The 12,633-nt window shown below is 40.0% G+C and overlaps 1 protein-coding gene across 3 annotated transcripts in view; it reads left to right on the top strand.

Annotated features, from left to right (window-relative positions):
- LOC134826495 (colorectal mutant cancer protein-like) overlaps window positions 1-12,633 on the top strand; it is a 47,348-nt gene that overhangs the window by 4,396 nt on the left and 30,319 nt on the right. For 2 of the 3 annotated variants that reach the window (XR_010161706.1, XM_063838877.1), the window contains exons 2-4: window positions 45-183; window positions 742-855; window positions 3,317-3,357. Coding sequence is in view for 2 of the 3 variants with exons in the window: in XM_063838877.1 (XP_063694947.1) it covers window positions 45-183; window positions 742-855; window positions 3,317-3,357 (294 nt within the window). In the remaining variant the exon portion in view is untranslated. The remainder of the gene's footprint in view (window positions 1-44; window positions 184-741; window positions 856-3,316; window positions 3,358-12,633) is intronic. The other variant, XM_063838876.1, reaches the window with a different exon arrangement.

The raw sequence follows: 12,633 nt of genomic DNA, 5'->3' as shown, positions 1-12,633 counted from the left end.
AAGTACATATGATTTCACTCTTCTCACGAGGAAATCTCCCACAGGACTGATTTAGTGGAGGTTTGTAGACATCTTGGTTACGATGACGACTACGCTGACGACATCTTAAACCAGATCGGACAAGATGGATTTATATCCTACGAAGCTTTCGCTCAGTCAAACCTCGCTCTTATGGCTAATGATGTAAGTGATGAGAGTAAGCTTAATTAATGATATTGAGACAAGTTATATCTTAGAATAACCTTGAAGTATTTTTAAAGACCTTTTCGAAGCAATAAAAAAGTTTAGTTCGAACTGCATTATAAGATTTATAACTTGATTTCCAAACGTTTTGTTTCGATAGAAGTTCATAACAGTAAGTGTTTTACCTTTGATTAAAGCTGTGTAAGCGTTATGAGGGATGATGTAGCCTGTTAGTGTATACTAATGTAGTCTACCATTATAAGGCGTGTATACACTGTATAGTGTACACAGGTTTAATTACATCCGTGTTAAGACCAGCTTACCCGCAAGGTGTATTACTAGTGTAGTAGCAGTGTTCACAGCTTTTAGACTAGTCTCGCTAATGACTGGGTTATCATAACAAAGCTTGTAATAATCTGTCACCTGACTATTTCCTCCTCATGTTTACTCATTTTTACCACATTTTTAAATGTTTTCTAATTTGTAACCTCTTTTAATGAACGAGCTTCACTGAACAGCACTTTAAATTGAGTAAATCATGATCATGGTACCTTTCAGATAGGAGATAATATCTCGGATAGAGCAGATATCTGGGATGCAGCAGAACCGGCTGATCCGACCTGGACCCCTAACCCGGGCCCTGGGGCCTGGGACTTTGACAAACAGTCACAGGTACTAACCCCACCCTCTCATACCCACATACATACATACATACATACATACATACATACATACACACATACATACATACATACATACATACATACATACATACATACATACATACATACATACATACATACATACATACATACATACATACATACATACATACATACATACATACATACATACATACACACATACATACATACATACATACATACATACATACATACATACATACATACATACATACATACATACATACATACATACATACGTAGCATACATATTACATACATACATACATACATACATACATACATACATACATACATACACACATACATACATACATACATACATACATACATACATACATACATACATACATACATACATACACACACACATACACACATACATACATACATACATACATACATACATACATACATACACACATACATACATACATACATACATACATACATACATACATACATACATACATACATACATACATACATACATACATACGTAGCATACATATTACATACATACATACATACATACATACATACATACATACATACATACATACATACATACATACATACATACATACATACATACATACATACATACATACATACATACATACATACATACATACATACATACACACACACACACATACACACATACATACATACATACATACATACATACATACATACATACATACATACATACATACATACATACATACATACATACATACATACATACATACATACATACATACATACATACATACATACATACATACATACATACATACATACATACATACATACATACATACATACATACATACATACATACATACATACATACATGTTACCCTAGGATACCCACATAACCTGGCTTTAAACCATTCTCTGCATTCCTACCACATACCTCTGTCAGCTTACGTGGTTACTCAGTTACCCTGAGAACCAGTAACCATGGTTACTGGTTCTATTAGTTCTGGTTCTATTAGTTCTGGTTCTCAGTTTGTCATCTAATAGATCACACATAATGGAATATCAGATCTGTAAATATTTAACCCAGAACTGATACCTGATCTTGCTGTAATAATTCGGAGATTTAAGGTTCATTTAGTATAGATTATATATTTATATTTGTCAATGAAAGCCGACTTAAAGTCAGACATGTCAACCATATCACGTTATAATTACCATGGTTACCATATCACGTTATTAGGATTAGCAGGATAATAATATAACCCTAATTAGGATTAGGTTATATTAAATTGGTGATGTCTGACTGTTCCTCTTAAACATATATAGTAGTATACTATTAAGTATTGTTCACTTCTAGCTTACTGAGATCATATCTTACTAGTTATTCCTCTGAGATCATCCTATTGTACTCACATATTCACAGTTACACTGAATTTCAACACTTAATGTGCATTGTTTTGGGTTAGATATGTCAATCCCCCTGAGAAAACTCAGACCTAAGTACAATTTGTTAATATAAGCCTCAAATAAGTTAGAATTTCTTAATCTGCGTAACAAAATTACTGAATCACGAAAATGTCATAACCCGTAGCACCTATGTGTTATGTTCCACACATGAGACGAATTATATTGCTGCGATTTGAAAGATCTACACATCCTAGAATCACAACACAATTACCATGGTTACACAGCACAATGTATTTGATAGTCTAGTCATACATGTCAATGTAATAGATTAGTATTTGCTGTGTGGTATTACAAACTGTAAGTCTGCAATGTTCCTCAATGTTCCTCAATGTGTACTCATTTCATCATATCCCCGCAAAGACCCCGCTATCGTTAACTTTATTAAATAAAATCATTGTACATACTTTAATGGTAATGTGGCTCTCAACCTGAAATACTACAAATCTTTTTAATTTATTGACGAAGCGATGTAGTAGAGTAGTAGCTAGCTAATGTAGATTGGGCGACAATCGACATCTGTCCGACTCAGAAAATAGGTTATTCGGACAATAGTTATGTCGGATCCTACCGTACGATTTTTTTGAAACTTTCCATAAAGTATGGTGGTTATAGGACGGATAATCTGTGTAAGTTACAGCTAGCTAGCTACTACTACTACTAGTAGCTAGCTAATGTAGATAATGTAACTGAGTCGATATATTTTAATGTTTCCGTGGTGTGGCAAGTCCCCATTCATCGATAGTTTCACTGCATCCTAATATGAAATATAAGTATTACTTGATAGCTAATGCTCTTATTTAAGTTCTTCTTCGTTACAACTAAGTTAAAAACTGTGGCTAATTTTCACAATCTTAGTTACCATGGTTACCATCACTCCTTCATTTTATAAATCTGCGTAACAATCTGTAACAATTCTCTAGCTACACTCTTTATTGCAAACCCCGTTCAGCTTTGACTGACTTGTGTTATTTCAGGAGTTATTTGAGAAATCAAACCCTAATGACCAAGATAACAGGTAATTTATCCTATATCAATATCATGTTTAATATGTTATAATTAGTTATTTTCAGTTAATATCTTGTTTTTTCGTCATTTTTTGTGATGTCACTTGGCTTAAGAGTTCGTTTAGGAACACACATCAACTTTATTTTTGCCCTGTTTTACTTTGAAGATAGTAACAAAGAAGGCGGTATCTCTTATAGCGGGTCTTCTGACCGTCTAAGAAACAACTAAGATCAAATTCCTGCGGTTTGCGGCTCCCTTTACGGGACATGAAGGGTATTTTCTCAAAGTTTATGGAACGCGCGATAACAACTTCTGTATTTTAAGTTGCGCGTGAATGCATCGGTTCTGCGCGCGCCACCGCGCGCGACAGCATAACATGTATTTAGTGACTATCGTTATTTAGAAAGCTGCCTGATGGGTGTATGATGTAGATGGTTTTAAGTTTATAACTAGCTTTAAAAGGTTCGCAAGCCGCTGGTCACGATCACACTTGTCAAATTACGCCAACTTAAAGATGTGAAACTTCATTGTTGTTAGACAGTCCGCAGTCTGACGGCTGACATTTGATTTAGAGATTGCTTGTTACCGTGGAGGTATACTGCCCCCTGGGCCCTGACCCTAGGATATCGGGACATATTAGCATGCAGTGTCTGTTACTTAGTTACTAACATATGTCTCAAGACTCCGTTAATGGAAAAACATCACTACAAGTCCAGTTCAAGGCTCGAAACAGTTCTAATTAGGATAAACATTAAGACCCCCCCGGCCCCCCAAGTCGTGTGTCGCCAATCTAATTACTATTATTATATTCTAATTAGCGTTATTAAGGTCATGTGACATGCATGATACCAGGATATGATGTATCTAACGTGCACTTACAGTTTTAATAGAACTTGAAACATTGTCGATACATTATTCATTAGGTGTGGCCAACAACCCTACCTTTAGTTTTTAAGCTATTTCAATCTGGATTAGACAGCTTTAAGTTGTAATTCTGAATGAGGAATACCCAGGGTTGGTGGCTGACCTACTGACCTTGCTATCTCGTTACCATGGTTACCATCACTTCTTCTCGTGCTCTGACCAGCTTATTTCCCCTGAAGGAATCACATATAAAGATGCTTGTGTGATACACTACCGCACTTTCTGCTCTGCAGACTGCTGTCTCTATAAGATATGAAGTTGGCAGTTCAGGTCACAGTCAGAACACCCTCCTCTCGTTTATAAGTCATTACAACAGATGCATCGTGCGACTGTTTCTCTGTGCTCCAGACCACTATACAGTTTCCAGAGCATGCAGATCTATTTGTTGTGTTGTCTTCAATCTGCTGGTCAGCAGTCTGACGTTGATTGCTCATCAATTTGTTTACTCTGACGTAAATTAAAAGTACTTTAAAGTGCAATTCATTGGATTGGATGATTTAATTTCTCTCTTGCTGTCTCTCTCTCTGAAACACTGTACGTATTACTAGTGTAAACCGCCTGCTACCTGTACGTGTTAAAATGCTACAATAAAGATCTTTTTCTCTGTGAGTTTAACTGTAATTGATTCACTGACTGATCTCTCTTTTCGTCTTGTTATCTACTTATGTTTTACTTTATTGTTACACAACCTTGTCTCCGAGTGGCTTTAACAAGATAATGGGAGAGTTTGTGTGCTGTGAGCGGAGGTATTTAACTGAGTGTTTGGAGGAGTTGGTTATGATAATGTTATTTATCAGAATTAGTGTTGAATAATTTGAAGTGAATCTTTGTAATTATCATGCACAGGCTCCGAGGGGTCGGACATCAGTGTTAGCGTGCATTCGTTCAAGCTGGCTCGTAATACTTCACACACGGTTACTGTACGCCCTAGAAAGACGTTGACATCCTCCAGACTTACTGTTTTATCTTTTCAACATGTTTCTATAACTTTGATAAGACTGTTTAGCGCTATGTTTGGAGCTAACGTCTGATAAACTTTTAAAATGCAAGTCATACTTGTCAAAGATGAAGTATCTAATTTCCTGCCCGTATCGCTGCTTTTGTCCTGATTTTCGTCATATTTCGTAATACATGGCAAGTTTGTTGATTTGACATTCGACCCGTTGTTAATTATAAAGGTACTTCAGTGATAATTGGTATAAGATATGAGAGAACGTATCAGGAACTTAGTGTAAGTTCGCACGGAGATTCTTCATATCTTCTTCTGATAAAACAGTAACGCTTAGTTCATCATTCCTCTCGGTGTAAATTTGTATTTCGTCGTGAGATCCATTGGAACTGTGGGTCCTATTTATCAGTTTTAAACCTTTATAATGCCCCGCAGAGCCATATCCACCCATGATCTCACCTCAAGTAATTAAATTGAGGCCACCAACAGTGGATACGTCAATATTAAAATCTCGCACGAAAAAGTAATATCGATAATTATTTTTCCATTCTTGTCAGCAAGTAATCACAACACCTCATCTCCTAAATCCTGTGTAAATATAAACCTCGTGTTTTGTTATAGTACATAGCATGTTGTGATTTGCTTTGTAGCATGTAACATTTCAAGGATTGCGACAACTTGATGAACTATTCTTCATTCTTTTCAATTTTCAGCCACATTTTTTGTTATGCTCCGAACTACTAAACGCCGTTTACTTGGCTTTCTCAAATGTAAATACAAGATTCGTGCTAAATTCCGCCGTTATAAAGAGCTAATACTACTACTATACACACTATATACTACACTACTACTACTACTATACACACTATATATACTATACACTTGAAGTAGACTAAGATTGAGTAATTGTGACGACACCTCAACAATCATCCTGACAAATTTTGAGATTTATTTCAAATTTTCTTGCCTGCTTCTTCTAGAACATCTATATTGCTATATATATATGCGGACATTTTGCTTCTCTTTAAACAACGCTTACAACCGCATCCAAGTTTTTATATTACACAAACAAGTCTTCTTTATACATTGTTTATGCAACAGTAGATTTCAGTCAATTAGACAATGTTTTTAAAGGCTCCGCTGCGTTTTGTTTACTTTGAAATTGAAGCTTCTCAGCTTCTTTTAGGTGTAATAATATAATCGTTAATTGTTAAATTCAAACAACCAATTGTATTATCGGTTGAAGAAGTAATCTCACGTTGTGGTGGATCATAATAATATCAGTGCAATTATCAGACCTAGCTGTAGTAGTAGTTATCAGTAATAATCTGAACAATTGAGCGGTGTCTACCACGTCTCTTTGATCAATTATCCAACTTCCTGACACTCCATTCCTCCAATCAGCGGCTCTTATTTCCAGCTCAGCCAATCAGAGATCAGCATTCTAGTCACGTGATATAAACTAGCCAATCAGAGATCAGCATTCTAGTCACGTGATACAAACTAGCCAATCAGAAACCTGTATTCTAGTCACGTGACGGTCTCTGAACTAGATGTGAGCCTTATCTGGAAGTTAATTGTAGTGTTCTACCTTTATTTTAATTTACCCGCTGAATGCTGATGTTATCACCTGGTTGTGTCCAGTTTCTATCCAGTATAAGTATTCAGTATTATATCCCTGTTACCATAGTTACCACTACCTGGTAACCTGGTAACCTGGTAATATCCCTGTATATCCCTGTATACCCCTGTATCTCACGCTTATTTTCACGCTTATTTTCACCTCAATAACTCTACGAACTCCCCTCTTATTACATTTTAGTTTATATTCCTGCCAAGAACAGCGATATTCGAATCTATGTTATCGGTATTACCATCCATTAGCCACTGTTATTGTCTATCAAAACACACAGAGACACCAGGTAAGCGAGCCTCTATCAAAACACACAGAGACACCAGGTAAGCCTCTATCAAAACACACAGAGACACCAGGTAAGCGAGCCTCTATCAAAACACACAGAGACACCAGGTAAGCGAGCCTCTATCTGTACAGACTCTGCTAGAATTTTTATTTGCGGTTTATTCCATATTAAAACAAAAGAAGACAACACGAGTTTACCAGGCATTGCACTCCTGAAATTCATTTACTCACAGACCTACTTAAGAACATAAAGCTGATCTCAGATCCTTAGTTTGCCAGGTATTGTGTTAGGTATCTAGCACTCCACTTAGTTGATGGTTACGTTATGTAATAGCTGATCCCGGAACAGGAAACTAGCTAAAACTCTGCCTCGTAACCAACAATCCTGTAGGTAACGCACCTACAGGATATCTATATCATCTAGCTCGACTTGAGGTTTGAGCGTGTAATTAACAAAATTCACTTGTCAGTCAGGTCCTGATCGTATCTCTTCCAATTTGTTCTCGAAACATTTTCTTATAATTCTCTCCAACAAGTTTATTAGTTTTTCAGTTTGCTGCACATGCAGGCAGATCAGTAAACTGATTACGAAAAGCTGACCAGCAAATGATCTGCGGATTTAACCGTTGTTCTAGTAACTAACTAATTAGTTACTAGAACAACACACCACTGTAACTAACTAATTTTATCAGTTTAATATTTCAAAATGTGGTTAAGTTTTAAAACTTTAATCGTTAATCTTAACCGAAAGTTAACCGACGGATCTTGTAAAATAGACTACCAGCCTAGTTCCACACCACCCAGCCTAGTTCCACACCACCCAGCCTAGTTCCACACCACCCAGCCTAGTTCCACACCACCCAGCCTAGTTCCACACCACCCAGCCTAGTTCCACACCACCCAGCCTAGTTCCACACCACCCAGCCTAGTTACACACCACCCAGCCTAGTTCCACACCATCCAGCCTAGTTCCACACCACCCAGCCTAGTTCCACACCACCCAGCCTAGTTCCACACCACCCAGCCTAGTTACACACCACCCAGCCTAGTACCACACCACCCAGCCTAGTACCACACCACCCAGCCTAGTTCCACACCACCCAGCCTAATTCCACACCACCCAGCCTAGTTCCACACCACCCAGCCTAGTTCCACACCACCCAGCCTAGTTACACACCACCCAGCCGATTGCGCAGATTAGTTGAGATTAAATCCCCTCGTTGAGCTGTCAGCAGGAAGAGTGGTGTTGTAGTCTCCCCCCCCCCCCCCTGGTAACCTGGTAACCTGGTAACCTGGTAACCTGGTAACCTGGTAACCACCACCAGCCAGCAGGAAGAGTGGTGTTGTAGTCCCCCCCCCCTGGTAACCTGGTAACCTGGTAACCTGGTAACCTGGTAACCACCACCAGCCAGCAGGAAGAGTTTTTTTGTACTCCCCCTGGTCACCTGGTAACCTGGTAACCTGGTAACCACCACCCCCACCACCAGCCAGCAGGAAGAGTGGTATTTGTAGTCCCCCTGGTAACCTGGTAACCTGGTAACCTGGTAACCTGGTAACCACCACCAGCCAGCAGGAAGAGTGTTGTTGTACTCCCCCTGGTGACCTGGTAACCTGGTAACCTGGTAACCTGGTAACCACCACCAGCCAGCAGGAAGAGTGTTGTTGTACTCCCCCCTGGTAACCTGGTAACCTGGTAACCTGGTAACCTGGTAACCACCACCAGCCAGCAGGAAGAGTGTTGTTGTACCCCCCCCCCCCCTGTAGCTTGTTTTGTTGTTTAGATAGTATCCTCCACGCTCCCATTAATCCCCGCAATTAGGTGCACCACCTCCCTCACCTGTCAATAATGTCTACTACATTTCCTAGTCACCATAGTTACCACTACTGGTAACCTGGTAACCTGGTAACCTAGTAACCTGTCAATAATGTCTACTACATTTCCTCGGGTATCTCTCTAGTTCCTTCCGTTAGTGGTTTGTTAGTGCTGTTTGAGTGTGGTTACAGCTGTCAACTGATATCCACTATACTAGGCAGGAGGTGAGGAGGTGAGGAGGCTGCCCGCTGCATGTTTATCAGTATTCAGTACTGTAGAGGGGTATTTAATAGTCTCCTTTGTTGTTTTCGCTAAGTTCTTTGAGCAGTGAGCTCGCCTTCTTTGATCTTTTTACCTAAAAATACTGGGTATTTGTTAGGTTTTACAAGTATCTTCTTGAGCTGGGTTCAAAATGGCCAAATACGATTATCGAAGGAATAAGATTGTTCAGAACTTGGTCTACTTGGACAAGTATTAAATACTATCCAATATCACATTTTATTCAGTTGAAACCATTATCCGGGGGTTCGCGTTAAATAAAAAGAATTAAAATCCGGGTTAAAGGGGGGGGGGGGGGGGGGGGGGGGCGGGGTACACTACACTGTCTAAGATATCATATAAACACCCGAATTGGCAATTCATCTCTGTTTATGAAGTGGAGAGGGGAGGGGGCCAGTGGAGATGTCGGGAACTTTGACCAGAGTCACACAGTGATACACACACACACACACACACGGGCAGTGTGCAGTGTGCGTCTAACTGCTGCCACCACCCGTGATTCTCATTTATAAGACTCTTGATGGGTGATATGTGTTCATTATTCATTTCTGAATTACGTCTTGCAGAGTAGACATGTGTTATATTCTGTCTACTAATACATGTGTCTACTGTCTATCACTCCCTTATATGGGCCTCACGTGGTGTTACTAGTTACTACACTTCATACTGTCTAATCCACATCTCCTAACCAATCAGACTCCTCAACTGCAGTCACGTGGTCTATACTAGGTCACGTGGTCACCTTGTCACCTGGTCTAGGTTAAAACTCCTTATTTTACTGCACCTCAGTATCTGGCGGAGTGCCAACAATAGTGCTGGGTAGTTGGGCACATGCCAGAAAGAGGGGGTTGTATATCCTGTACTCATCACGTGACACTCTACTACCTGAGGTCACGTGATCTGAGGTCACGTGATCTGAGGTCACGTGATCACAGTTTCCCGCCATTTGTCAATTTAGCCACTATTTCCTGCTAGCTACATGTGTAGTGTTTACTGTATGCCTAGTTCTCCTGTGTTTATTTAGGCCTCTACTCTCTGATTTAACCCTGTTTTTGCTAAACTCAGTCGCATTTTGGTTTTTGTCGCTTAGCCATCTATCGCTGACTTTGGCATGATTCCAAATGCAAGAGAATTTCCAATAGCTATAATTTATCAGCTTCATGGATCGAAAATTTAAACCATTAGACATTTTGAGTTACCGCAAACAAACTGGATTTAATTATCTAAGTTCAAATAGCCGACTGGTCTATTATAAATACTATTATTTAAAAATCTCATTTGAATTTTTATTGGCTACTCCCTCATTTTATTCCCGTCCTATTTTAAAAGTCTGAGTATCATAAACTCGAGTTCAGGTCCTTAAAATCAAATTTTGGTTGTTGGTTAGTGAGTCGTTATATTGCGGTGCAAGCTGACAGGAGAATAGCCCTGACAGGAGATTGCCCTGAGTATGGGGTGGGTTACTAACTACTACTACTAACCTACTCTAACCTAACTAACCTACTTGTTACTAACACCTACACCTACTTTTATGCTCTTCGTCACGTTTAGTTGACATCCACGACCCCTTAAACCTTTAAAAGATAAGACTGGAGCCGGAAGCGAGGATTGTACTAGTTATGAATTGTTGATTGTAGGGATTGGGCTGATTTTTAATCCAGGATTATATTTGTTGAGGTATTGTTTGATGATAAGATTTAGTTATTTGTGGTTAAGTTCTCCATGCCAGGTTTAGACAACTGATTCCGCGGATAAAATAACAGAATCAGACAGCATGACACAATTGTTATTTTAGCCTTTTTGAGTGCCTGTCACTAAATCCCTACGTTTTCTGAGCGGCTTATCTGTTAAACTCAGCTGTAAATGAAGGTTAGCAAGTCTCAATAGCCCAGCAAGGCTTCTGGCTCGCGGTACAAAACTCACACCAAGAACCAGTCTTCTGCACAATTATCTTATAATTTGTGTGATTATTGTAAATTTACCTTTATTTGATATGTCTAAATCTACCTCCTGACAATGTGTTGTATGTAATATGTAGTCGGGTCCTAGCAGCATCTCCGCAAGCAACCCTACCAGCACCTGGTTCTCCCCTTTTGTTGCTTACTTTAATCGCTCATCCGTTATTATAGGCACCGTTATAATGTTCATTCATAATCATTGTTATGTTCATTTTGTAATGGCTTGTTTAATGCCACGCCCGTCAAGGAGGGATATTTTAAGATTCTTCCCCGGGAAAACTCGCAGAGATGTGTCAACTTAGTTAGTGGTGTTGTAAGATACAGTCAGGCTAGCTGGCTAGTAGTTGTAGTAACATGTGACAATTGTGGGGAGGTAACATGTGACACTTGTGGGGAGATAACATGTGACACTTGTGGGGAGGTAACATGTGTCACTTGTGGGGAGGTAACATGTGACACTTGTGGGGAGGTAACATGTGACACTTGTGGGGAGGTAACATGTGACACTTGTGGGGAGGTAACATGTGACACTTGTGGGGAGGTAACATGTGACCACTTGTGGGGAGGTAACATGTGACACTTGTGGGGAGGTAACATGTCACACTTGTGGGGAGGTAACATGTCACACTTGTGGGGAGGTAACATGTGTCACTTGTGGGGAGGTAACATGTGACACCTTGTGGGGAGGTAACATGTGACACTTGTGGGGAGGTAACATGTGACACTTGTGGGGAGGTAACATGTGACACTTGTGGGGAGGTAACATGTGACACTTGTGGGGAGGTAACATGTGACACTTGTGGGGAGGTAACATGTGACACTTGTGGGGAGGTAACATGTGACACTTGTGGGGAGGTAACATGTGACACTTGTGGGGAGGTAACATGTGACACTTGTGGGGAGGTAACATGTGCACTGTGGGGAGGTAACATGTGACACTTGAGGGGAGGTAACATGTGACACTTGTGGGAGGTAACATGTGACACTGTGGGGAGAGGTAACATGTGACACTTGTGGGGGGTAACATGTGACACTTGTGGGGAGGTAACATGTGACACTTGTGGGGAGGTAACATGTGACACTTGTGGGGAGGTAACATGTGACACTTGTGGGGAGGTAACATGTGACACTTGTGGGGATGGTAACATGTGACACTTGTGGGGAGGTAACATGTGACACTTGTGGGGAGGTAACATGTGACACTTGTGGGGAGGTAACATGTGACACTTGTGGGGAGGTAACATGTGACACTTGTGGGGAGGTAACATGTGACACTTGTGGGGAGGTAACATGTGACACTTGTGGGGAGGTAACATGTGACACTTGTGGGGAGGTAACATGTGACACTATGTGGGGAGGTAACATGTGACACTGTGGGGAGGTAACATGTGACACTTGTGGGGAAGGTAACATTGTGACACTTGTGGGGAGGTAACATGTGA

The sequence above is a fragment of the Bolinopsis microptera genome, chromosome 2, assembly GCF_026151205.1.
Source record: "Bolinopsis microptera isolate Bmic1 chromosome 2, MBARI_Bmic_1.0, whole genome shotgun sequence".
Lineage (NCBI taxonomy): Eukaryota > Metazoa > Ctenophora > Tentaculata > Lobata > Bolinopsidae > Bolinopsis > Bolinopsis microptera.
The sequence above is the reverse complement of the archived record's forward strand: the minus strand, read 5'-3'. Positions and strand labels throughout refer to the sequence as shown.